The 26992-nt window shown below is 48.9% G+C and overlaps 1 protein-coding gene across 10 annotated transcripts in view; it reads right to left on the bottom strand.

Annotated features, from left to right (window-relative positions):
* Positions 1-331: 331 nt before the first annotated feature.
* Positions 332-26992, bottom strand: part of ST3GAL3 (ST3 beta-galactoside alpha-2,3-sialyltransferase 3) — a 179640-nt gene continuing 152979 nt past the window's right edge. For 9 of the 10 annotated variants that reach the window (XM_027683103.1, XM_027683105.1, XM_027683107.1 and 6 more), the window contains 3 exons: positions 26801-26947; positions 16442-16588; positions 332-4236 (listed from right to left, as the gene is read on the bottom strand). In XM_027683103.1, coding sequence (XP_027538904.1) covers positions 4147-4236; positions 16442-16588; positions 26801-26947 — 384 coding nt within the window. In that variant the 3' untranslated portion in view covers positions 332-4146. The remainder of the gene's footprint in view (positions 4237-16441; positions 16589-26800; positions 26948-26992) is intronic. The other variant, XM_027683106.1, reaches the window with a different exon arrangement.

Below are 26992 nucleotides of genomic sequence, written 5' to 3' on the forward strand. Positions count from 1 at the left end.
CCCTGCTGGCAGGGAGTCCCCAAGAGAGCAGGCAGAGTCCCAGACAGCCTGTCCCAGGCAGGACAAGCTCCGACACCTGTGCCTTCCAACATGAAATGAACCCAAACAGCAAGGCCCTCTCCCACCCCTCGGGTCACCTGCAAGAAGGAGCACAGCCCTCTCCTGTTCCCAGCACCAGGCCAGTGGCATTGACCAGCTGCAGCTTCCAGCAGCTGGATTCCTGTGCTGGAGGAGACAGCAGCGAAACTAGGCTGGGGACAGGCCGAGCAGGGGAATCCCTCTGCCTCCCATAAAAAGGGCCCAGGGCAGCAGAAGAAAGAGGCCAGCCAAGCTTGTTTGATAGCTTTATTGCTTCTGTGATATGACTGAATTGACGTGACATAAGCCGGCTTGGAGGAGCCTGCAAGACTCTTGCCCTCCCTGCCTAGAGGGGAAATTAAAAAAAACTGCAGAAACTAAAACTAATTTTAAAAACTCATTGAGTTCTTGCATCTCAGCTTGGTACAGTACCGGCAAATGCACTGGCCTTTGCGAGTCCCCGTGCAGGCTGTGAGAGAAGCCAGAGCCCAGAGGAGCTGGGTTGTGGCCCCAAAGGGGTCTCCTGCACTGAAGGACACGTCTCTAATACTGGGAGTGACGCACGCTCGGACCGATGGCACCGGTGGTGCCGGTGGAGCTCGGCGCGGTGGCCGCCTCCCTGCCAGGCACTCTGGAAGCCCTTGCCTGTGTCCAGTGCTGCCCATACCCAGCCTGACTGCCCCTGTTTGACACAGATGGCCCTGTCCTGACACTCTCCCCTGCTCCCAGCAGTGCCCACACCGAGGGGTAGCACAGCATGGCCAGGCAGGGCCTCCCCATCGCTCCCTCTGAGGAAAGGAGATCCTGGAAGTCCAGAGACACTGGACTGAGAAATGTTGTGTTGGATCCCTCTGTTGTCTTGTGCTCCCTGGCCACGGTGCTTCCCTTTGGCATGTGTGAGCTTGAGGACATGGCACAGCCAGCCCTAACGGGGCAAACTGGTGGCAGGAGCCTGACGCCAGGGCGGTGGGCACTGCGGAGGGCTGTACACCACAAATGCACCAGCAGCCTGTGCTCATGGTGTGGTCAGCGCAGCAGTAGCAGCTCTCTGGCAGCCTCCTCCCCCGGAGCAGCATGTGCTGGCTGCCCTGCAGCTCCCCAGATCTGCCCTCTGCACTAGTCAGAGCGAAACCCGCTGTGGGCGCTGGCTCCCGACCTCCCTGCGTGTCCCTGGGCAGGTTCCCCCCGCCACCCGAGCGGCCTTTCTGCACCGCAGCACATCGCAGGCACCAGGCAACCCCGCTCTATATTTAGGCCGTGGAGAATTCCCCTGGGCTCTCCCTTCCGATCTGACAAGGTGAGTCACTGCAAGGGAGAGGCCAAGACTCACATCCGTCCCACTGACCGTGCTCTGACCCGCGTGCACCGCTCCGAGCTGGCAGGACTGCAGCGTCTCAGAGAACGGGAGGTGGCTGCAGGTGCACGCGGGGAGGCAGCCAAAGGAACGGCATCCAGCAGTGAAACCCAGTGCTGCACTCTGCTCCATCACCCAGCCGTGGGGCTGCTCCGTGGTGTCAGTGAGCTAGAGGGGAGCCTTGGCCCCCAAACACTCTTTCCTTCTACTTGCAGGTGGTCCTGAGCCACCACAGTCACCCTGGGCCATGCACTCATCTAGTCAGCCTGGGCATTTCTGCCTGGAGACTCCCAACAAGGTGGAAGGAAGGGCTTGGAGTCATCTCCCTGGTCTGTAGGGTCAAATTCCCATCAGGACCTGGTCGTGGTGGAGAGCTGGGATGACAGGAAGGCTGAGCAGTAGGTGTCAGCGCTTCCCAAACCACAATCTCAGCCAGGTCCAGCCCAAGCATCCCCACTGCCAGCATGACTGGGACTCTACAGATGACAGTCCTGGGTCTAGGCTGCCACACAGAAACTGCAAAGGGAGTGTCGCCAGGTGAGAGCCAGGGAAATCCCGTCCCCTGGGCTCCTTGAGAAGGAAAAAGAAATGGGAGGAGACTTCAAAGGAGTATCTGCCACAGCACATGCTCAAAAACCTGCTGGAAACCTCACAGAGCATCCTGGTGGGAGGAATGTCCCTGGGGGAGCAGGGACTGCCTGTTTGGGAGGCCAGAGGGATGGAAAGGGACACGGGAATGGGAGAATGCCAGAACAGACACAATCCTTGAGCTGCTCCCAGATGACAAGGCAAGCAGCAGCCACAACCAGAAGCTGGACAGGACTTGCCCTTGAGTAAACTCCTTGGCTACAGGCACACCATGCAGGAGAGGTTCCTGAGGGACGCATCCCACACTGGTCTATGAGCAGCACTCAGCCCCATGTCCTGAGAGCTGCCTCTGCCTGCAGCCTGGTCTCAAACCATTCTGCACAGTTTGCTCCTCTGCCCCACGCCTGGGTCACTGCCTGCCCTTCCTGCACACCCCCTTGAGGGTCTCAGCTCCAAAGTCACAGTCCCCCACAAGTCAGCGGGGGAAGAGGCAGCCCAGGGGAGCCACGCAAGCCCTGCTCTCAGCATCCCTTGTCCATGCTGGGGCCATGCTCTCCCTTCAGCTCAGAGTAAGACAGACTACAATCCTTGGGCTACATCAGATGTAGTGCCAGGACCACCAGCCCAACCTGTATCCCTTCGGGATCCCCCTCCACTGACCTCAGCACTGGCTGGCTGCATGCTGGTGCCTGGACACCCAGGTACTTGGACAGTGCCTGTGGGTGCAGCCCAGCCTGCTCCAGGCCAGGAGAGCACGGGAGCCGATTTCCACCATTCCCTTGGCCACCCCCCTCCCGCCCACGCCCTCCCAGTGGAGGAGACCACCCTGCTGTCCTCGCACTTGGCCACGTTGCTCAGTTTATTCCAGCTCCTCTGAAATACGTATACAAATCAAATGTGCAAATACTGCATCTTGGGACCAAGGAAGGATGTGCTCCTGAGAGCAGGAGGAGCAGCAGTGCTAGAGCAGCACGGGAGGAGCTTGGAAATGGCGTGAGCAGGGGCTGAGCGGAGGGTGAGGGCTCCCATGAGGCTCCATCATCACTGAGGTCACATGTTGCTTAAACAGGGAACGTGATCGAGTCTGGAACATAAAGCAAACATCTTCAGCGGTCTGCTCTCAAAATGTAAAGCTTGAGATCTCCGCTCAAGATATGACCTCCGTCCAAAGAACAAATTACTCCCCTCCCACACAAAACCAAAGCGAGACGCTGTCCAGAAACAGTGACACCAACGTGCACGGACTCCAGGGCGGCCCTGCACAGCAGGCACAAACCAAGAGGCCTGAAAGCCTTGAACACAACGAGGCAGGCTCCTCCACACCGTGACAGGCAGGAAGGTGGGGAGGGTCTGCTGGCGGTGGAGAAAGCCATCAGCCCCCCTCTCCACCTCGGGGTCAGGGCAGAGGCAGAGCAAATGGCCATGAAAAACACAGCCAAGTCGATGGCTGCTGCTGCTGTTGCCACCTCTGTGGAGGAAGCAAGGAAAAACACAGAAAAACAAACCCATGCTCATCTCCATTCAGAAGCTCCAAGTGGAGAATGAGAGGAAGCCATTATTCTCCCTTTGAATTATAGCAGCACCAACAACACCAAAGTTTTGGATGGATTTGTTTTCCTGGGGAAAGGTCTGAGGCTGGTGACAACGCAGATGGAGCATGAAGAGGCTGGGCTTTTTGCAGGGCTGTGCACAAGCAGGCTTTGCCTTGTACCTTGGTATTTCTAGTATGCTTCCAGCAGTCTTTTAAAAAATAATACTTTGTACATTCAGGTATTGCTGCCTTGGAGCAGCATCACCTCCCATTTGGCACAAATCATTTTATTCACAAATCTTTCTTCTCTCTCCTGAGTCTTTCCTGTTTAATTCAGGATGCAGAAGATCTGTCTGCAATGCAGAGTTCAAGAACTGTCTAATCAGTCCCTTGCCCACCTCCTGCCAGCTCTAGGCCTGGAGGTGGCAGGTGCAACCCTCGTGCAGACTGGCAATGCAAGAGGGTCTTCCCAGAGCACCTGGGCATCTCTGTGTGTCTTCAGTGAGGTGGGATTCTTGCAGGGGGCTGCCAGTGCCTGCTCCCAGAGCTGCAGCGTGTCTTCATCTCCTCCCTTGGAGGCAGTGGCTGCAGCCACTCAAATCCCACTGGTTAGGTCAGTGATGACTCGGGCTTTCACCAGCTTCCTCAGAAACTCCTTCTCCCGCTGGATGTTGTGCGTCCAAGACTGGAAGAAAATGGGAGAGACAGAAGGTCAGCAACTACCCTGGCTAACATGCTCCTGTCCCTCAGGTTGTGGGAGACTCCATCTGGGCCAAGGCAGTGGCTTCTGCCAAGGAAAAAGACCCCATTGCAGACCAGAAGAGCCCCTGCAGACCAAGGGACTTCTCTTATCTAAAGCTGATACACTTGCAGGGTCAGACCTGTGTAGCTAAGGTAGAAGGTCTCCCCATGGGCTGGGTGAAGGTTTTTTTGGCATGGTGAGATCTGGGCAATCCAGGTCCCTTGGGCAGATGTAGCTGGTTACAGAGCCCTCCCAAGCTATCTTACACGAGTCCAATAGTGCAGTACTGATGGTGGTGTATGCTGGGCAACAGAGCTGGCAGAGAACATGGTGGCAGGACATGTTGTGCCCATCACACACAGCTCCCCGCCAAGGGAGGTCTCTGGGAATGCATGGCGGTACATGCAGCTGAAAAGCCCTAGGACCAGCCCCATTAAATCTGGCTTTTGCCTCTGCTGGCCCTGTCATGAAGAAATCACACGCTAAAGGTTACACTAATACAATACCAAGGGTGAAAAGGCCACGTCTCCCAGCAGGGACTTCAAAGCAGTGACTGCTATGGCTGGTGTCAGCCCACCTCGATGTGTCCCCTGCAGCAGCTTTTAGCAGGGACCACAGCATCTGCCATCACTCCCCAGCACTGGTACTATTGAAGCACTTAATGACAGCAGTAAGTGGTTTGTCTCCTTGTGAAGACAAAGGCAGAACAGGGAAAAGCGACTTTCCCTTAAATCTCCCAACAGGACAAGAATCCCAGTAAATGATTCCTGGGCTCCAGCACAGTGCTCTGGTCAGCAGCTAATCTGAGCTCTAAATATGACCTGGACCGTGACAAAATCACTCTACAGGAGCCTCTCTGAAATGGCCTCAAACCAACAAAGCACCAGCTCCATGAGCCCACTGAGGGCACTCTGCCACAGGTATTGAAATCCAGTTTACCCACTGCAGAATCGGGGGCACCTGCCTGCAAAGCACTGGTCGTGCACATCACGCACAACGTGCATGTGGCTCTCCTGTCATCTGCTGCTTGTCCTGCCCTGTCCTGTCTGGGACAGACAGATCTCAGCCATGGCTCCTGTGTGGCACTGACAGCCCCAGTCACCGTGTGCATGCAGCGGGTTGCCAAGAGGTCCAAGGGACTGAAGGTCCCTCTCTAGATCTCCAGAACATTTTGGAAATACCTCTCTTGCTGCTACTGTGCGTCTAAAAACCACTTCCATCCCCTCAGTGCACAGGAATGACGACAGTTACAGGTGCTAAAGAAAGCTCAGGCAGGTGTTACCTTGTAACCTGTGTTCAAAAGAAGTCTTTGACTTCCTCTGCTTCCAGTGACACTGTTACCTGAACCCTCCAAAGGGTACAGTAGTACAGGACCACACCGGTAAACTGTGCTGGTGCTCTTTGGGACTCTGTAAACGTGGAAGATCCCATCTCTAAACTGAGAAGATGCTGCCCAGAAACAACTCAGCGCTTCTGCTAACATAAAAGCAGAGTGAAATCTGGCACTGAGAAGCAAAGTGGCTTGTAAAAGGAAAAAAAGCATCATTTCCAGAAAGCAGCACTGGAAATGATGGTGGTGCAGAGCAGAGGGAGCTGGGAGAACAAGGCTGAGAGTGACTGTCACTTGGAGCCAGAGAGCCAGGATCCCTCAGTGTGCTGGAAACAGTCCCACACGTGGAATGTCAGCTGCAGGTTCAGAGTTTGGCCCCCGCCACGCACCAGTGTCTCTTCTGCCAACACAGCCCCTTGCTAGGAAGGCTCAGCACCAGCAGAGGCAGCCAAGGGTGCGGGTGTGCTCCTGCCAACAGGCAGCCAGCAGCTGTCACGCTGGGACACCAGGTCTCAATGCATTCACTTACATCTGGCTGGGCCTGTCGTTCAAACCTGTCTGGAGCACCAGGAGCCTGATGCGCCTGATACGTCACAGCACAATCTGAGCCCTCCTTCACACCTTTCAGCCTCATCAAACAGCATGAGAAGCCACCTGGTTTTGGCCAGGACAAGCTGCTTGTGCTCCTTGTGCAGACGGGAACTGGGGAAGCAGCCACTTCTAGGCAAACTCAAACCACCACCTAAAACGTCACCTCAGGCCACGTGCAATCGCCTTATCTGATGGCAAGAGGAAATCTGCTTTGTGAAAAGTACAAGTGGGGCAGGAATTTAAGTACAGGAGGTGGATAATAAAACTTTGGGTGATACAATTGCAGTCTCTCTACGGCTAGGTCTGGCTCCAGCACTGACTGCAAAACTGCTGGCAAGACCTACTGGCCTCTAGTTGTTCAGCATCCAGGCTGCCCTATACCCTGGCCACTGCCACTGACTCCTTGTTCCAAGAAGTCACATGAAAGGGAATTCAGCCTCCCACCTGAACCATGGATCTTACTGATGTCTGCATCAGTACTCTCAAATGTTCTGTGGTTCATGTAAACCCATGGAGAAAGAGGTTCCCCGGTGAGGACAAGCTTTCATCCCTCCTGAAGAGCAGCATCAGGGCACTCAGTGCAGTGCTGCTCCCCCCTTGTCCAACAGCAATGCAGGCGAGAGGGATGAGACATGTCTTCAACACCAGCTCTGGTTACTGATTACAGGAGAGGGACTCACTCACCCCACTGACAGACAGAGCTGCATTCCAGCACCAGCAGCGGCAGTGGGGAGAAGAGCCAGAACAGTTTTCTCAAAACCGGCAGACAGACAAGCACCTTGGTCCCATTGCCCCAGCAGGAAAAGGCAATAAAATACTCCCTAAAATCTAGCAGCTTTCAGGGTGTATACACTCTTAATAGCACCCTGGGTAGCACACACCACTAGCTGAAAACTCCAGCTCTTTTCTTGTCAATGTGAACCTCCAAGACAGTGATGGAGCAGCCATTCACTGCCACCTTCTTGTCCCTGCACATCACCACTACTGCTGCTCCTGCAACCTGGCAGACTGGCCCTGCTCTCTCCTTCCTCTGCTGCTCGCATCCGGTGCAGCTTCCACTTGTGCAAACAAACAGGCTGCTTGCCTGAGCTCACAGCAGGAACACCACAGGAGGCTCCAGAACCCTTCTTGTTCTCTGGGGATCACGCTAGGATTTCCTGTGCTATGGGTCTCTCTCTGAGTAGTGGATGTTTGCTCTTTCCAGTGGAGAGAGAAGCAGCAGGAGGAGAGTTACTCTGCAAGCACGTGCACTGTTCTGGCTGCTCATCCCAGGGAGGTGGCAGTGGGTCTGAGCGCTTGGTCACAGTTATTAGATGAAAATTTATCATCAGTTAAAGCCACCTTTCAGCATTATGCAAATCCAGCAGCCCCAAACCACCTGTCCTTTTTATCTTTACAATTCCACAAGGAAGCACGAAACATCATCTGCTGCTTGAAGAGAAGCCAAGTAGAATATTTTAAGACTAAGGAAATGTTTCAGAGACCAACCCAGGAGGAAGGTAAGCTCCCCGTCTGTAATCAATTACAATTGGGGAATGCCTCAGCTTCAGACCACATTAGTCTTATCAAGCATGCTGCAATTAAAACACAGGAAGGCTAAATTAGAGAGAGTGAAGTCAATGAGGAATGAATTAACGAAAAATAGCAAGTTGTAAAGCAGGAGGTTTCTCAGTTCTGTTACATCCTCCGTGTTTCTGCAAGTCAGCAGCACTTCTCCCTGAAAACCTGCACAGAAACCAAAGCAGCAGCAAGAACTGCTACTTCATTGGTAACAGTTGGTCTCCAGCCTCCACCAGTGCTAACTTATCTTTGTCTTTAACCTTTACTGCCTTGTCTCTAGAGCTGCTTAATTTTCACGATTCTTCCTCACCCGCGCCCTTGCTCTGGTCCCAGCATGGTGACCGCACACACCAGGTGTTTTATGGCCACCCCTGAGCTGGAGTATCACCTCCCAGTGCACCTCCTGTGACACCAGTGCCTGCCTCGTTCAGCTCCTGTTTCCCCCTTCTCTCCCAATCCATCACCTGGACGTGGCTGCAACCACAGACTGCCCCATCCTGCCTGCACCCCCTTGGGAGTCACATCCACTGAAACAAAAGGGATGGCTGGGCACCCTCACCTTCCCATCTTCAGGACATTTCCTCACAGCTCCTTTATGCCCAGTCATTCTTACACCAACTTTAAGTTTCAAACAGCTTTTTTAGCTCACGCTTATTCTCGATACATATACACAGAGAAACTGTATCTCTTCACAGTCTTCATTTTACCAAGTTAAACAACCCATGTCTTCCCTCTACCAAAACAGGCTGTTCATTCACCCTATGAAAACCGTGAAATTTCCCAGAAGTACAATAGCTGCCCTTGTCCTTATTTACCCCAAATTTACTTCTCATGAACCAGAAAAAAGGCCTCTGCTTCATGTAGAGGCAATTCCCTCTCTCTACAAGAAGTTCTTTCCTCTAGTCTTTCCAGAGCTGCATTTGTCTTTTTTTCACAGTAACAGTCTGGCAGCCTGAATTATCCTGTGATTTATTTGTACCTACCTAACCACTTTCCTCCACTGCCAAACGATGCTATCCCAGCTCAGAGTCAAAATATGTGTTATTGCCCCAAACGGTAGGACCTTCCATTCATACTCTTATGTTTCATGCCACCCAGTTTACTCCTGTTCTCAAGGTGCTCATGGTCTTCCTGGATGGTATTTTGATCCTCCCTTGTATTGACCACACCTGGTTTTGTCTTGTCACAAATTCCACTTGCACACCATTGCTTTCTGTGCCAAAAATCATTAAAGCAAACACTAAACATGACTTCCTGTGGAGGAACTCCCAGCTGTCCATTCAGTGCTGCTTTTTGTGTTCTCTTTTAGAGAGACTATTCACATACAGGTGTTGCACCAAACTGTGGCTTCTGAAGCTTAACTAATAATATCTCACACAGCACAGTATCACACACTTAACTTCTGACAGACTGGGCTACTACACTTCCTCTGTCCCAAGAATGATTTTTTTTTAAGCAAATAAAGATATTAAATTAGTTTTTGTAACCTGCCTTTGGTAAATCCATGTTGTGTTTGCTTTCAGGATTTAATTATTCTTTCATTTAAACTCCACTCTGAAGTTCTGAATAGTACCTCTGAGGTTAGATTAAGAGGTCTGAATTTGACAGGATTATTTTTCCTTGCTCCCATCCCCCCCAAAAAAAAGAAGGGAAAAAGAAGTATTATGTCCACTACAAGATAATCCTGTGGAACCTGATAGATTTATTGGGGACCTTTTCCTCTGGACTTGCAGCTTAATTGCTTCAAAGTGGAACAGAGATCTCTTGGGCTCTCACACCTAGTGCATTAGCTTCAACAGCTTTTTCCTTTCACTGCTGACCCAGTAGTTTTCTTTGTCTGTGAACTTCTCACCATAAGCCATTCTTTCTCTCACATTCATCATATTACCCTGATGGAAGTTATATATATATATATATATATATATATATATTCATGTGGCTCCCACTTTAATCCTTCCGCTTCCTTCACTTCCCTCAATGCCTTCCCTGGTAATTCCTTCCTTGTTTCCTTATTATTTGCTTGTCAGTGAGACTGTCCAGTGTTTGTTTCTTTTCCCTTGCAAGATCTAACTGAACTTCAATTTTGCCAGTTTCCACTTTATCTCTGTCCTTTCCAGCCATCAGGAGTGAAGTCTCCTGATGCTCTTCCTCACTCCTCTATTACTTCTAACACCACTTGGAAGCAGCTCTTTACAAAGTTATGTCTACAGCCTTTTTCTGCCAGTTGCCCCCTTGCTGCAAGCATGAACTGCAGATAATCATTGTGCTTTCACAAACAAGATTTCAAGTCTACAATGAGTTCATGAGCTCTTCAGTGCATCTGATTTTAGTAGCCCATTCTCCTAGGCTAGGCCCAGATTCAGAGAGGTCAGAGTCTGCATGTGTGTCCCAATTTCACTGAGCACCCCGCCAGCACTGCTGAGTCTATATACAGCCCTGCTTACCAAGCTCCCTCCCTTCGGAAGCAAAATCTGAGTTATTGAGTTATATCATCCCTTCTGTTGCCTTCCCACTTAATTTAACCATGAAGGCACTTGATCAAAGGCAATTTCCTAAAATGTCTCTTTGCAAGGGGGACATGCTAAAAACAGCTGTGAAAGGCCAACAGCTCTTCTTGTGCCCTTGTGGCTGGTGACAAGAGCTGTGCTAGCCACTGTGCCTGAGAATATCTTGGCTCTCCTCTTAACAGTCAGACTGGCTCGTACTGTACATCCATGACAGTGCCATTTCTGGTGGCACCCAGCACCCCTACAGACATCTGCATTCAATGCTGGGGTCAGCAGCTGGGCTCTAGCACACCCCTGTAGATCTTTTACTTTCTTTTTCTACAGAGAGATTGTCCAAACCCTAATTCCGTTTTTGCCCCTCCTACAGCCGTACCTTCCTTGCTGCTATTAGTGCACAGTGATACTGCCAGTGTTACTGCACTTCTGTCCTACTGAACAAGGCAATACCTGTGCTCTGGTCATGACTGCTACTCCACCAATCTTCTCCAGACTTCTATTACACAGACACACAGTCCTTACGCACAGGAACAGCATGTGAGGCCTTCTCTCAGCCAAAACGCTGTCAAACAGGTGGCTTTTAAACAAAGACAAAAATGCATAAACCTCATCAGTCATCACTGCCGGCCCCAAGAAAAAGCACTGCCCTTTCAGAGGTCCCCATGCCCCAGCCCCTAACCTCCCCCTCCAAAGCTGACCTCCATTTCAGTCTGCACCACTCCTTGTACTGCAATCGCAATTCATCAGCCGGGCTCGAATAGCCGTGTTTTCAGTCTATAAATCACCAGGCTAGACATCTGCCCGGCTTTCAAAGGAGTTTTGTTCTTCTTGTTGGCTACCGCAAAGTTTAAGGTACTTGGAGGCCTGAAGCAGCCCGACCACCCCCTCCCAAGCAACTTGCGTTGATTTAAAATGCAAAAGACGGCTTCACAGAGAGAGCCCAGATGATGATAAAGCACTATTGTTTGTGAGACTCCAAACTTGATGTTTGTGGATTATTCTGAGAGGTAGCTGCTGTTGGGGAGAGACAGAGACAAAGCTGCGTGTCACTGCATGCTGCAGGCCACCTCCCCTGGCCCTCCTGACAGCCCTTACACAGGCTGAATAAGAACTGTTACACATAGCGTCCTCCAGCATCCCACAAAGACCTGCTGGGGAAGCGGAGCCAAGGATCAGAAAGAAGCCATCAAAGGCAGCCGCCCACCTCCCCCTCGGGTCAGGCAGTGAGTCACTGAGGTGCTGGGCACAGCTGTGTCAAAGGAGCTGACACCTCCAACATCGGTGCTGGCGCTTGATCTGCTCCTCCAGTAAAAAGGAGATCCGTCAGCAGCTCCACTGCGGGACACAAATGCCGCAGACAGGCGCTGGATGGATGAGGGTGGCCTTTAACCATGCATTAGCCATTTTTACCAACCACAAGTGCAAGAAGACAGCTCAGGGCGTTCCCTGTGTGGCATCGAAGTGATTCCTTGCTCACATTCTTGCTCCTGCAAGAAATGACCAGGAGACTGAAGCTCACCTCTGGATCATGAAGCCAGGAAAGGCTGTGTGCTGGAGCAGAGCACATGGAGGAGGGATGCTGGGAGCCAGTCTTGTGCTTCATTCCCATGATTTAGCACAGCCCTCTGCTCTTTCAGTTTCATAAGCTCCTTATGGACCTGTTTTTACTATTCTAAACAGTCACTTTCCCATCCTTAAATAATCTCTATTTCACTCTATTTTAAAATTATTCCTTTTTCCTCACCACCATTTCCATGTTTCCTTCGCTATGTTCCCAGTGGGTCTGACACTTCTACATTAATAGAAGACTGACCTGTGATAAAAATACACTTTTATGGAGTGCTTGGGCAGGAAGCATTACAGGACCTGAGCAAGAAATAAAAATAAAATAAAGTATATGAAAATCCAGCTCTGATGGATTCATTGCCACAAAACCAGAAACAAGTTAGCAGACACCTTGGCAAAGACTCAAATCATTTTCTGTACAACATTCATGGAAGCAGGCAAGGGTCAAAAGCTGTTGCAAAGTTGTTTGGAACAGGGAAAATAGTAACTGAACGGAGATGACACACTTGGACATTCCCGCGTTTTTTAAGTTAAAGCAAAGAGACGGGATCAGAGCTGAAAAATCACCTGTGAGGGTTTATACAACAGCACTGGGTCTATTGCCCAGAAACAGATCAGAGAACAGCAGGTTGTCTTCATACCACCCAGAAACCCCCTGCTGAAGTGCAGGCCAGGGACTCTGCACCCTCAGCCATGATGGGGAGAAGATGACAGACGAGGGGAGAAGGTGCTGGAAGCAGAGTTGGCATCCAGGGGCCAATCTGCAGTGCAAGCATTGATCTTCCAGCTCACAGCCCAAAACTCAAAGCACTGCACCAGTGTGCTTAAAGCTCTCCAAGGCACACCTGGGAACAGAAAAGGGTCTTCTACACCAGCTCTGTCTGGACATACCCTGGCCAGAGTACACTAAGATACTCAGGACAGAAGGTAAAGAAGCCATCTAGGACTGAACTGGAGAAATGTACTCTCATGAGCATCCACAAGCACAGGAGAATCCATATGTGTTTGCAGACATACTGCTGGCCAGAGTCCAAAGACCATACACTTCCCCTTGACTAGTAACAGTGATGAACCTCCAGAGCTTCATCTGCCTCCTTGCAGAGCCTTTTCCTCTGGGGCAGGAAATGCCTGCTCAGCCTGCAGGAGAAGGAGGTCCTAGAAGAGTCAGTGTAGGCAGCTGCCTTTTGTGGTAGCAAAAGCAGCACAATCTTGGACCTTGAGGGCTTTTACTCCTGCTGGGAAAGCAAAGGCTAAACAAAACTATAGACTGGGGCTGCCTATTTCTCCTCTTGGAAATTCAGCTGCCAGTCCCACAGAGCAGCAGGAAAAATCACATTAATTTCCTCAGAGATTTTTATCACCTCAGTCTTGGCATGGGAGAGGCATCTCCGCCCAGCTGTGAGCAAGCAAGCGCATTTTGCCGTCTTTTTTATGTAATCAGAGCAAATTCCTTGGAGATGAGTCACGGGGCTTCAAGGGTGTCCAGAGAGATGTCAAGCAGCCTCAAGTGTAAATCAGTGACACACCTTGCTGAGAGGGCTCACGCTTGCCAGCAGGCCCATTTCCCCTACAGACACCAGGCAAGGGAAGGGGCTCTCAGATGTCACCAGACAGGCTCCCACACACATGTGGCACCTCCAGACCCAGGAGACTGCTGGTGTTTACATTTCCTCTGTAAAGACAGTGATGGTTTCAGGGTGGAGCTGGAGTGCTTCCCTGCAGCTGCTCTCTAGCATTAAACACTGAAGATTTTTGGACATTCAGGCTGGAGGAGCTTGGCATTCAGTGAAGAGATCTGAACTTCAGAAACAGAGGTTCTGCCCCACCAAACCTGGTCAAACTGCAGGGGTTCCTGCCTGGGATGTTCGTTATCATGGGACAGCTGTGATGAGGCAAGGCTAAGCAAACCTGCTCCCTTTCCCTGCCCAGGAACGAGTACTCCAGGATCCATGGGTCTGCAGGCCAGAGGACAAAGATGATGCTTGCATAATTTCAAGGCACAGCCTGCTTTAGTGCTCCTTTAGATGCTGAAAGGTAGAGGAGGACCAGAACGAACTAGGCCTGGACATAACCCCAGAGGTCCAAAGTAACACTGAGGAAAATGCTGTGGATGCCCCTTGGGCCTCTGGTTGTCAGAGCAGATGGAACAGACAAAGACCTTGGTGGAGCTGGGTTCTGAGTCAGCCTTATTTCACTAATGCCAAGGGCAAGGTTTGGCACAAGGTACCAGTGCAGGCCAGCCTCCCAATTTGCAAAGTGCATGCAGATTTTTCTTCAAGCAGGGTGTGCAGGGTGCTTCCAGTCTGGAGTGGGCCAAATCTCTATTTGTGCATTCTTTGAGGGCAACTGCAGAGGACACAACCCAGCTATTATGCCCTTCACCTTTCAACTTCACCCTCAGGTGACTAACAATTACCAGCTACCATTAATATTAAACGGGAGAGAAAGAAATGTGATCCTCTCTCTGCTCTTCACATTCCACAATATCACAAACAATTTGTCATATTGGGAGGGGCAGAGGCAGGAGGAGCATTAATTATTGATACTTGGGAACAGATGGCTTTTCTTGTACCAGGGCAGTGAAATGTAAGAGGAGCTGTGGGTGAGGATGTGAGGATTAGATGGGCAGACACGTATCAGGTAACCAGTCTTCAAGTGGAACAGGAACCTTCCTCCTAGAACCAGCTCCTCTGGCCTGCAGAGCTCTCAACAACAGCCTTGTCTGCAGAAACAAATCCACTGACATCTGAACTAGTGAGGCTTCACAGAACCTTTCAACGCTCCCTCACCTCTGTACAGAACATCCCGGACACGATGACTGACAGCTTCCAGACAGCAGAGGTCTGGCAAATCAGGCACTAACTGCTCTCTCCAGGAGACCTTACTGGTTGCATTTCATGTGTTCATCCTCATCTAACTGCCCTGTGCCATGCAACGTTTATTCCTCAGACCACACACAATGTCCAAGAGCGACTTCCTCCTGCCTTCCAGTGGCGTTTGGATCCCATTCAGGGTGCTGGTCTCCAAAATCAGAGATCCAAGTGATCTGGACCAGTGACTTCAACCAGAGACTCTGTTATCCAACTGTTTTTGCCAACCAGCTGTAATGAATCAGATCTGGGCCTGTGGAGCCCAGGGTGCTGTCTCCCTGGCAGTGGTTATAAGCAGATGCCCAAGGAAGAGCCAGAACCAGGCGAGCCAATGGTTATACCTCCTCTACTGCTGCAAAAATTATATTTCTTAGCTATTTTCTATTCAGGGATTTCACAAGCCAGACCACCTCTGTACACAGTGACTCAATTCGATTTTCCTCTCTGGACATACCCCTCAAATTCTGTAAATGAGCACTCACTTTCCCAGCCAGGACTGATTAAATCCAGGGTTATGTCACTGACCAAGGCAGACTCTCTTGCTACCTCCACAGGCCCAGAAGGTACCTCAGGACCACGATGTCCAGTCCCTTGATATACTGGGACTTCCTCACAGTCTTTTCCCAAACTCAGTGCATTCTCCTGGCCTCTCCTGAGAGCTTGTTCCAAAGCCTCATTACTCTTGATAATTAGACACACGCTTCTCATTTCTCAAGTTGACTAATCACTGATTTATAATTCCTCTCTGTCTGCCTAGGGTCATGCAGCTTGCAGCCTGTGAGAGTACTAAGACACGTACAATCTTGTGATTTGGAAAAACACAACTTCCCAGTTTCCCTCCTAGTCTGGAGCAATGGTAAAGTGCTTGAGGTGAACAAATGCCAAGTGCCAGGAGACAGCTACTGTCCATGAACAATACAACTTTTCACAGCATGGAGTTGGATAGAGAAACTTTCCCTGCCAAGGAGACAGGGAAGAGGGAGAAGCAATTTTAGAAAGATCTGGGCCTCATCTGTGCTGGGAAAGAACGAGCCCCACCAAAAAAGCAGCAAACCTCCCCACTACAGAAGCTTTGACCTGTGTCCCAAGTTTGCTCTAGTTTGGTACCAGAAATGGACAGACCTGAAGGCATCTAACTGCTGCATTAGACCAATAAGAGAGCTTTTGTTCATCAAAAAATGCTGTTTGTATCACTGTGATAGCACCAGAAAATGTTTCTAGTGTGCATCTCTTTACAAAGCAGTGTCTGCAGAGCCCTGATATGTGAACTGCTGCTAAACAGTCCTCTGAGAGCTGCACGGGCTGATCTCACCTTCCCATGTTTCACAGGGCCCGAAGAGGGGATCATCTCACAAAAAAAGCCTATGGATCAGAGAGCAGTACAATGGATCAAAAATCAAGAGAGGTCACATCTTTTCAGCCCCAGAGCAGCACTGATCCCTTTCACACTTCTTGAGTTAACATTTATGTGAATCTTTTCCCTGCTGCTCAAAGAAGGAATTACATTATACACACATTCCAGAGAACTTTTCCCAGCAGTAATAACCATTTTTAACATACATTGCGCTTGGGAGAATGTCTAGAATTTTACAGGCGAATGCATGGGTGGAGCTGTGTTTTGACCCACACAGGAAAGCTGGAAGCTGACATCACCATCCCAGTCAGGCTCTGGAGTCGGGGTGGCCGGCGGGCTTGGCAGGAAGATGAGCTTGGCAGGAGCTCCCTACCTCTTTGATGGCAGACATCTTGATGGTCTCATAGTAGTGCAGGGGTGCATTGGGTGAACTCATGTCATAGCCAAACCCAGCTACCGCCACCTCATCACAGTTGTGGAGCGCCATGGTTATTGCTACGCTTCCCAAGGTGGGGATGTTCTGAGAGGAGAGAAAGCAGGAATGGAAGTCATTAGCAGGTTGCCATTTTTTATAGTCAAAGATTTCCTCTTATTGCCCCCGCTCACAAGGGCACTGCTGCTACTGAACAGAAAACCAGAAATACGGTATTTTGTTATATCTACACGTCAGCTGCCCAATGCCAGCTTGGTGGGGCCAACAGCCTCCCAACTTGTAAAGAAAATCATACATCAGCCAGCTTCCAGTGAATCATCTAGCCCCAAAGCAGCAGCTCTTGTTTGAGGCTCTGTGACGTGACTCTTCAGGGGAGAGCACTGAAGGGCAGAGGGATTAATGAAGATGGTTAGACTCCCCTTCCACAACTCTGCCATCCTGAGAAGAGGGCAGCAGATGAGCTGGAGGATGAATCACAGTGGATACGTTAGCTTTCTGAAATTAAAACAGATGTAGATACTGGATTACAATGCTATGCACATTATTGGCTTCCAGCTAGGCTTATCCCAAACAGGTCACCACACAGGAGCAGAATGAGGAACAGCTTGTTTTACTGATGGCAAAAGCAATTTAAGGTTGTTAAACAGCTCTGGGAGATGGAGAGGAGATCAGGTAGAAGTGTGGTCCAAGACCCCTTCCTTTCCCCAGGGGCACCCCAACAGGCAAAGGGCACTCTGGCCTGTGCCAAACCCTCCTACCCACAGCATTCTGGGAAGACAAGGAGCAGTGGGAAGCCAGTCAGAGATGGGTGGTAGCACTCCAAGCAGGGACACTCCAACTGTCCTCTCCCATCTGCTGACCAGCCATTTGCACTGAAGTCCAGCCCCAGCTCTTCCTGTTTCACCTGGCTTCTGCCGAGGCCCTGTACGGCTACAGCTCCTCCTCTGCGTTCAGATGAACATGACCACTGGGACAGCCAAGTGTTTCCAGTGTAAAATCCTAGCTCACTGACTCTTCTAGCTCCCCTTTAGCCAGATGAATCCAGAGGCAGTTTTGCCCCAGGGGCTAGGGAGAGGCTGAGAACTGAGAAATCCACCCACGTATCTTATCTTCATTTGTAGAGCATCCAACACCGGCCGTATCAAAAGTATCATGAATTCAGAGGACGTGCTCAGACAGTCACCAAGGGTGACAGCCTCCTAGCTGAGGTGTAGAAACCAACTGCACATTTATATTTTTCACTGACAATGGCTTACCCTGAAACGGTGAGCAATGCTACTGCATGTTCAAAAAGGTTGGGAACAATGTTTTGAATTTCTGCTTCTCATTCAAAGGAACTGGTTTTTGTCAGCACTTCTGACTGCCTGACCAGTGGGAAGAACAATGTTTTCCAAGCAAAGAATGTCACCCATACCCTATCTGAGACGTGCAGAGCTGGGAGCACAACTCACACGCTATGGAGAAATTCACTATAGTGCACTGGAATTACTCTAATCTGAAGACAAACAGGCAAAAACTGCTTATGGCTAAGTCAGTGAGACATTAAATTAAAACATTTGCAGCACAACTGTAACAGTGAACATCTAAAATGAGAAGACTTTCCTATATCCTCCTGTGCCAGCTCTAGATGTTGGGAAAAACAGCAGGGTCATTTTGTTCTCGCTGCTTAATTTCAGTTGATGCTCCCACAAACAATACTGGTTTTATTCTAGTTACTTTAGTTAATTGTTAATTCACCAGTAGCCGAAAAATATCAAGGGCTTTAAAAATATAGGGGTTTAAAAAAATTGGAAAAAGTTTATTAGGCAAGGATAAAAACATTCCCCTGAATTTCAAAATATCCAAGAACATCCTGTCTTCCCGGACACGGCAGTTTGAATTCAGATTTCTCAGCTCTATTTTGCATAGGAGATGACATTTGGATGTCACTGGAATTGCATCAGCTGGTAAGTGAACGTGCCACAAAACCCTTTCCCTCAGCAGAGCTGTAGTTACAGTGTCCAAAACATAGTGAGTAAATGGTTACGTCCTTGAGACTGTGTCGTCACTGGGAATAGGATGGTGTTAACACCACCCACACTTGCACTGGGCCCATTCCCACGGTACAGCTCGAGGGAGACACAGGGTCTTTGCCTGGAGGGAATTCTACTGGCTGAGCCAAGCTAACATTTAAGAGATGACTTTCTAATGTGAGTCTTGCGAACCGCAGAGAATTAATCACACTACCCAACCTCACGGGAGGACTGCCAAACAACCACAACTTTCTTTCAGGCATAATTCTGTTTGGAGAATAACAGAAAACAGAAATTGAGAGTGAACTTTCCTTTGGTCACCAAATATCTGCCTGACTTTATTCTATCTATAATATGTCGACGGTTTTATGGAAAAATAGGAACTAATTTTCTCATCTGCTTCTGTTCTTCATTAGTTCCTCACATGCCAGTACTTCAGCACCACCTGCTCTGCTCTCAAAAATGATTAAAATACCAGAGACCACCTACCTAGCTAACTTCTTGAACTGTAGTAGATGGATCTGGCTTGGTCCCTACAACTATCAGAGTGTCCTTGCAAAATAGTTTTGCATTGCTCTGAAATCACATTTGGAAATTGATGATCCGATGGCATTTTCTTAATTGAATTATTCCTTATGGATGTTAGCACCCTCCAACACTGTGGTAGCTACAGCCTAGTGTGTATCCCCCTTGAAGGCAGAGATCTGCAGCCATTCATGCCTTCGTTGGTGAGATGCAGCCTCACATCCCACTGCTGTTCCCACATCAGAACCCTGTGGGCTAGAGAGGAGCACCTCGAAAATACTGTAAAGATTATTATCCTTGCTATTCACTGAGGGCAGTAACTGTCAGGGCAGCACAGGGGTGCTTGCAGAGCTCACCCGTAACTAACACTGCCTAAGAGAAGAACACGAGTATAAAATGTGTGTGCACCCAGATCTAATACATATAACTGGGCACTTGCTCCAAACTTCTTATCTTTAAAAAAGAAGCAATCATCAGAGGGATGCAGTAACTGGGGAATTCAACAGCCTTGAAGAGAAAGGAGCTAGCTTGAACAGAAGTATAAAAGAAGCACAATTGTTGGTTAACTAAAGGTTAGTACTTTGGTCCTGACTTGGTTTAAGCTAGAGAAAGTGAGCCCTTTTCTCTTGTGGGAGCCTGCTGAGCTTCTGCTAGTCCTTCTCCCTGTTGAAAATGAAGAACTACCTCGGGTCCAGCTTGTGGCATGGGAAAGACAAGGCCTTGTAGGATCTAGGGAGGTGTCCCAGGCTGTGCTGCAGAGAAGCCAACTCAGCAGCATTCTCCAGGTCCAAGGAAAGGACTCTCCTCTCCTCTCAGCAAAGAAGTGGCAAATGAGTGGAGCCATGTATCAGAGCAGAAATGGTTATAATTACTCTCTGGCTGCATCTACGCAGCTTCCAAGCTCTCCTGATTGTACACAGGCATATGAATCCACTGGCTGCAAAGTTCCAATCTGGATCTAACAGACCATGTACAACCCATGAGGCAAGTTGGGGGACAAGTCACTCCAAAAGAAGTTAGGCATCATGGACATGGCTGTGCCAAATCTGGCTTGCTGTGCCCTGCACAATGTGTCAGTGCTATCTCACCACACACACCCTTGTGCCGTGCCCCAAAGACATACCAAAGCAACCACCACACCTCCTGCATTGAGTTATGAAAATACAGCTCTCTCAAACAACTGAGCAGGCCTCTTCTTATTCTAGGCCTTTGCTAAGGAAAAAAACCCAAATCCCAGCATCCTGCCTCAGAAATAATACTCTGGTGTTGGACCAGCTCAAAGCCTGTCTTCCTGCTCATGGCCCTGTGTGTGGCTGGGTGTTCCTGTATCACTAAGAAATGGTGCTTTCGACCAAATGGTCAAAGAGCAAGAGCCTAACAGTGGCCAGTGCTGAGGCAGGAGCCTCCTGGGATGCCTCCCAGCTGCCCAGAGACTGGCCAGTACAGGTCATGCCATGGCATGGGGCTGCCTGGAGTGGCCCAACAGGACCACTGCTCCAGATGTGGCCATGATGAGTTTTGGACCTGAACTGGTGCCCATCAGTGTGAGCTGGGAATGGCAAAGCCCCAGAAAGCACTGGCAGTCCTCTCCCCCTGTCAATTCCCTGCCACAAGCCTTGAAATTGGCCTTGCAAGCTCTGTATTGCCTGCCGTGTGTCAATGGTTTCTGTCCCAGCTGGGGCCCATGGAGATAACAGGTTCAGCATCCTCTCTCCAGTCCTGGTAAACAACAAGGGCAACCTCACTGCATAACATGTCCAGAACTGAAAGTCCACATTTTCAAGCCTGGCCTGCTTGTCTAAGACCAAACATCTGGAAAATGTAATATCTAATATAATGCTCCCCAGGGATCAGCCCTTTGCCTGGTCCCATTTGAGGGAACGCAGCAGACTGACAGATGAGCCAGAGATGACACTAAAAGGCCCTGTGACAAACAGAAGCAGCAAACACAGCACTGGTGAGCAACATGTCACCACAGCAGTGCTGGGCAAAGGCTGCCTGAGCCTCCAGAGCCTGGCTGCTTCCAAGGGTACATGTCCTCCATGGCTGAGGTGAGCACATTCTTGGTGGATCTTGGTGAGAAAAGCATAAAGATGAGAGAGGCAAAGACTTCTAGTCTTGTGCTGTGTCAGGGATCACTGCAAGCTCTGTGCAGTGCAAACACAGCCAGTCTGCACCACCAGGTAAGGGGATCACAAGTGCCTTTAGCAGCACAGAGATAGGACAGGTTCTCCTAACTGCTCCTACACTGTTCTCTGCTGCAAGCAGAAAGATAAAAGGCTTCCCCTCAAGACGTTGATGTTTCACCTTCCACTGGTCCCCCTGAAGAGGCTTTAAAGGCTGACTTCTACTCAAAGAAGTCAGCCAGCAGAAATGAACACCAGCCCTCCTCTGGACTCTACTGGGGGAGAGCATCACCTCACAGGATTGTGCTGGAGATCCAGTGCTGGTGACTGAACCTGAGCCGGAACTGCTCTTTGCTTGGTGCATGTGAAAAGCTCTTGCTGCTTTTCATTCCATGCCCGGGTCATTCCTGTGTCACTGCCTGCTGGACTGGAAGGAAATGACTGCTGTAAATCTGTTTTTAGAAATATTTGACTCCCTTAATATGTTAAATGAATTCCAGTTATTTATGGGATTTTACTTGGGTCAGGGTAAGACTTATTGGATTGTTCAGACTATTCCAAATGTTACCTTTTTCAATTAAAAGGTAAGTGTTACTAAAGAATAAACTCCCTACAAACAATAATGCACCTACGTATTCAAATTGGCTTGACTACTATATTAAATTATTTGAGGGAAAACCTGAAAAATTGCTTACCTGGGAAAAATTGCTACCTTAGTTTTATCAGTTACAGACCTGATCATCTAATAGCAATGAAGTTTTCAAAACAAAAGACATACAGAAAAAAACTATAATAATCACCACAACACACTCAACAGTATTTTCTTTTTGTTTATGTTTGCATAGGAGCAACCCCAAACCTGCTCTTCATTCCCCTTAGCTGAAAAGTTTGGAAATATGGCATAAAAAGCAATTCAGTATCATTCACTGTGAGCAGACATTCTGTGAGCCTGGCATTCTGTGGAGTGATCCCTGTCACAGGAACTTACAAGGCACACTGCTGCTGCCACAGTTACCTCCACTCAGGCACAAAATCAGCTACAATATTTGGCTTCAAAAGACAAAGCAGAGCACCTGCAATGCTTTTCCTTCAGCTGCCCTAGTTATCCCTTGCTGTGAGTGGGACAGAGCCTGCAGAACTGGTGGCCTGCAGCAGAGCAAACGGGGGGCCAGTGGCTGGTTGCTGGAGACATGACAAGCCAGCTGCCCACCAATTCCCTTCTGGCAGCTGACTGCTGAGCTCCAATACACCTTAGCCCAATCCAAAGTTATCTCTGACCACATCTACCTGATGCACAAGCTCTGATTCACCATTTGCCACGGAGCAGATTCATGTGCCATGCAGGGGGTATTTCTAAAGGACCTAAGGATTTAACAGAGGGCATGACTTTACTACGTGCTCTCTGCTCTGTGATAACCACATATATGCTCACCCCACGCTAAATGGGAGCTCGTGGCCTACTCTTTCACTGAGAATTAAACTCCCTTCAGCCACTTTGCATCCCTTATGTGCAGAAGCACGTGGCTGGGCTTTTACCAAGCAGCGGTTGGTTTGCATTTACCTGCTCCCTTCTACTTGTCCAAGCACCTGTTCCCCAGCAGCTCATGGACTGATCCCACTGCAGTGGTAATGGATGGAACAGTCCAGCCCACAAAGCAGATGTGCTGTCTTGCAAACCCAAAGCTTTACAATAACAAGTCGTCTCTACATTCAACTGACTGCAGCTGCAGTGGCCCTTTACCTGTCCCTCTACACGCCTCAGAAGATGCCATCAGAGTGCAAAAAAAGCAGCAGCATGTAAATGGAAAGGAGTGAGTGGTGGACTGCTCTGCTCCTGCCATTCCCCATCTCTCTTCTGCTTCGCAAAGACCCAACAGGTCCAAAGACATGGCCTTCACAGAGTCTTGGTCCAGTAAGAACAGCCTGGGAGACAAAGTTTGCTGACAACAGGGCAACTCATGAGAGGAAGGGTCATGACCAGCCAAGGGAGCTGAAAACTGCCCAAGGAGCAAAGGGTTCCCACTGGCACATCCAGAAAGGCTGACTGCCCACAGGCAAAACCACCTAACAGCTAAGAGGAGCCCTGGGCCAGGATGTGCTAACACTCCAGCATCAGAGGTTAATCCCTGAGCTCATGAGGGCTGTCAGCACTCTGCAGAGGTGCTAATCCATGGCTGGGTGCCTAACACAGCCTGGTAACACCTCCTGCACATGGCTCCTCCTTCACCACGCTGGTGCTGAGGCTGGGTGAAGTCCAGAGGAGGATGCTTTATCTCTTTATAGATTCAGCCATTTCCAGCACATGAACAAATCAAAGGCTTAAGTTTTGGGCTGCAGACCTTATTCTCATAAGAAGTTAAATCATAAAAAGATCTGTGGATGCACAGCACTGGCACAGAGAGAGAAAAAACAAACACTACAGTCTGCACTGGAGTCCTCAGAGTCCTGATAATTTGTGCAGTGTCCTCCTGGCCACCTCACACCAGGCTCAGGGCTCCCAGTGGAGCCAGAAAGCCACTGCTGCAATGGCTCTGAGCACTCCTGACTGGACAGGACTATTCAGTGCACAGCAAAAGGCACCAGGGCAATGACCATCCCTAGTGGTGTACGTGCCATCAGCAACGATGGCCCTGAACCAATGTTAAATAAACTGTCTGCAGTGTAAGGGACAATGTCTGCCTGAACCACCAGCTGCAATACCAGTGATGTCTGGTTTGTCTTGATTGCCCAAATCCCTGTACACACAGAACTTCCACCTGAACAAAAAATCACACACATACCTTTGGCTAATGAGAAAGCCAACCCTGCACCCGCACTTAACAGGGTTCTTTAATTAGAGAGAGGATCTTTACTAGATCATTTCTTTTGTGCTAAACCGTCTTCAGGCACTAACAATGATTTTTCCCCAAACATTGCTAGACACCTAAAGGTTTTTCTTTATCATCAGCTTAATCCAAAAAAAGAAAAAGTCCACATGCAGTAGGGAACAACACTCCCTCTCGTAAGACTTCAGTAAATGGACTGAGAAAACTCCTGAGAAACTTTACCAGTTCCAGAGAATGAACAGTCACCACTGTTCATTGTGGGTGACCAGTTTTGCTTCTTGCTCAGACTTTTGGCTACTAGTGCTACAAGTGCAATCAAAATGCACATCTGAGTTGCACGTCACTACTACCCTCCAGAACCATCTGGCCCAAATTATATTATCAAAGCAGAGGATGTTACTACATTCACCCTTTATTGAATCCTGGGAAAAACGCTTTGAGATCAGCCCCAAACTATTTTACTAGCTCTCCTCAACCTTGCTGAAAAAGCCCCCAAATTACAAAGTTAATTGGCAGCACATTGTTACCATATGTGGTGTGCAAGAGAAGCACTGAAGTTTATTTAGGCACCAGAACCAAGGAAGAGTGGAATATTACTGCTCTTTATGAGGATTTCATGTTGCCCTTGATTACTAAGGCATCCCCAGCCTTGATCCTCCTGTCCAACACACCACAGCAGACTGCAGCACGGGGGCACCAATCTGCCTCCAACCCGATTTCCTCGGAGAAACTCAGGACACTGTTCACCGTGCTTTTGCTTACTAGATCTCAGCATTTTCCTTTCCATGTTCACATGCTTCTTTCTTGTGCAAAGTTTTCCAGGCTGCCTCTCTCATCTCTAAAGCACGACCCTGAACCCAATCAGCTATGCTCTGCAGCTGCTGGGCCACACTGTCTTGTGGAGCAGCTCTCCTCACTCTAGCTGCCCGACTCATCCTGCTGGATGTCTCACAAATCTTTCATGACCGGTGGCTTCTTGGCCTACAGGCTCTAATTCCCACTCTTTCCTGTTTAAAATCCAAGTGAAAAAAGGTGAGTATCACCAGGATCTTACTAAGACTCTTCCCTCTTTACACTGGCAGCAGCAGTTCCTCTTGGAGCCTTTGCACTTAAAAAGCTCTAAGCCCGGCACTGATGCAGCATCATTCACTAACACGTGAAGTCCCTGCAGCTCCATAACAGCAGTCCACAGTTGATGTCTGCAGTAAAATTTGTACTCATAGGCTAGAAACATCCTCTCTGTTTTTAAACCCTGACAGAATCCCTCCATCAGCATCCTTGCACAGACCGCCCAGCGTACATTGACATCCCGGCCCCACACGTGCACCTGCAGAGCTCCCACTGCCCCATCTGAAGGAATAAACTACAATTCACACAGTCTAGTAGGGGTCATGGGCAAAGACTGCCTGTCTTAAAGCTCCATAAACTATTTTTAAATGCTCAAATGGACTTTTGTGAAGTGAAACATCAGGTTTCAATTAAGATGCCTTCACTTCCCAATCCAGTGTGTGTTAAACAACCTATCAAAACCTCATAAACTTCAGTTCACAGCATTTTCATTTCCGGATTCTCTCTTCTCTCAGTTTAAGTAATAACTTGTGTATTAAAATAACGTGTTTAAAAATAAAAAACAAATCTGGAGAAAAATAAAGGCGAAAGTCTGATGATTTTTGTCCTTTACTGGGGCAGCAGTCCTGATTTTCTGGAAGACAAATCAAGACCTCGCCTTTCTAAGGGTAAGTTCTGGAGAATGCAGAGAGGTGAAGTAAGTTAATTCCTAGCTGATGGGAATATTCAGTGCTCCCAGAACAAAAATCCAGCACTCCCAGAATCCTGTGACAGCTTCTGTATGTACATACACACACACACAGCAGTGCATTTTACAAAAGGTCCTTTCCATGTGGCCAAATCTGTCCGCACATCTTGCACATCGCACTTTAAGAAGGAAATGTCTTATCTCCAGGCACCCACCCATCTGACTTGCACAAAGCAAATGTCTCTAATATTTCCGAAGTCTTCGTGATATAATTAGAGCATGGAAAATGAGTCACTATTCTGTCTAGTCCAAATCCATGCTGCGACACGGCAAATCTCCTGCGCTGATAGCAAAGGAAGGGGCAGAGCAAGCAGACCTTGTCCAGGGAAAGTGCCTCTCTCTGGGTTTGTCAGCTGTGCTAATGTGCCCAAAAATGTCACGTGTGGTCTCTATCAACAACTATATCACATGTGTACATGAGCAATTTACCCACCCAAGCAATACTTATTCTAATGGCTGATATATTACGTAGAGCAAATATAAATAGGTTCTGAGGACAGCATTGCAATGTGAGATAATCCAGAAAACTCAAGTCACCACCTACTCCACACTAACACTCCAAAAAGTTGCACTGGGGGTGAGAGATATGAGAATGACCATTAAGGTATTTTGTTAATAAATATGACCTAAAACTGAGGTTTGCATTGTTTTCTTTTGTGAGCTTTTACATCTAAAACCTGTTGCTGCGAGATCAGAATTTCTTACCAAAGGCCTCATAAAACAATTTTTACCCTCCTCTACTATAAGCCTGGGATGCAACTTCACAGTGGTGTTCAAGGCATTGCTGAAATGCTGATGATCCCCACTCCCAACCCTCAGATCAGGAAGGATCTTGCCTTGGTCTGCAGGAGAGTGAGAGCTGCCACCATAACAGAGCCAAAGTTCCTTCCCTTCAGTGTCCAACAACAGAGGCCCAAAGGAAAAGTAAGAACAGCCTATTCTGCTGCTTGGTCTCATCCTTCTCTGTGGTTTTGCTTCCTTTGCTTTATACTTACCCCTCTGCCCATCAGGCCGTTGTTGAAAGGCAGTCCAATGAAGCTGAAAGCTGCTTCCTGGATGAAGTAGGGATTCAGGATACGTATCTCATGAGGTTCTCTTGGGACACGAGTTGCCACTGACTTCCAAAAGCCATCAGAGGCACTCTGGTAACAACAAAAAAAAAGAAAAAGAAAGGTAAACCAACAAAC

The sequence above is a fragment of the Neopelma chrysocephalum genome, unplaced genomic scaffold (assembly GCF_003984885.1).
Source record: "Neopelma chrysocephalum unplaced genomic scaffold, ASM398488v2 Primary Assembly neopelma1_64, whole genome shotgun sequence".
Classification (NCBI taxonomy): Eukaryota; Metazoa; Chordata; class Aves; order Passeriformes; family Pipridae; genus Neopelma; species Neopelma chrysocephalum.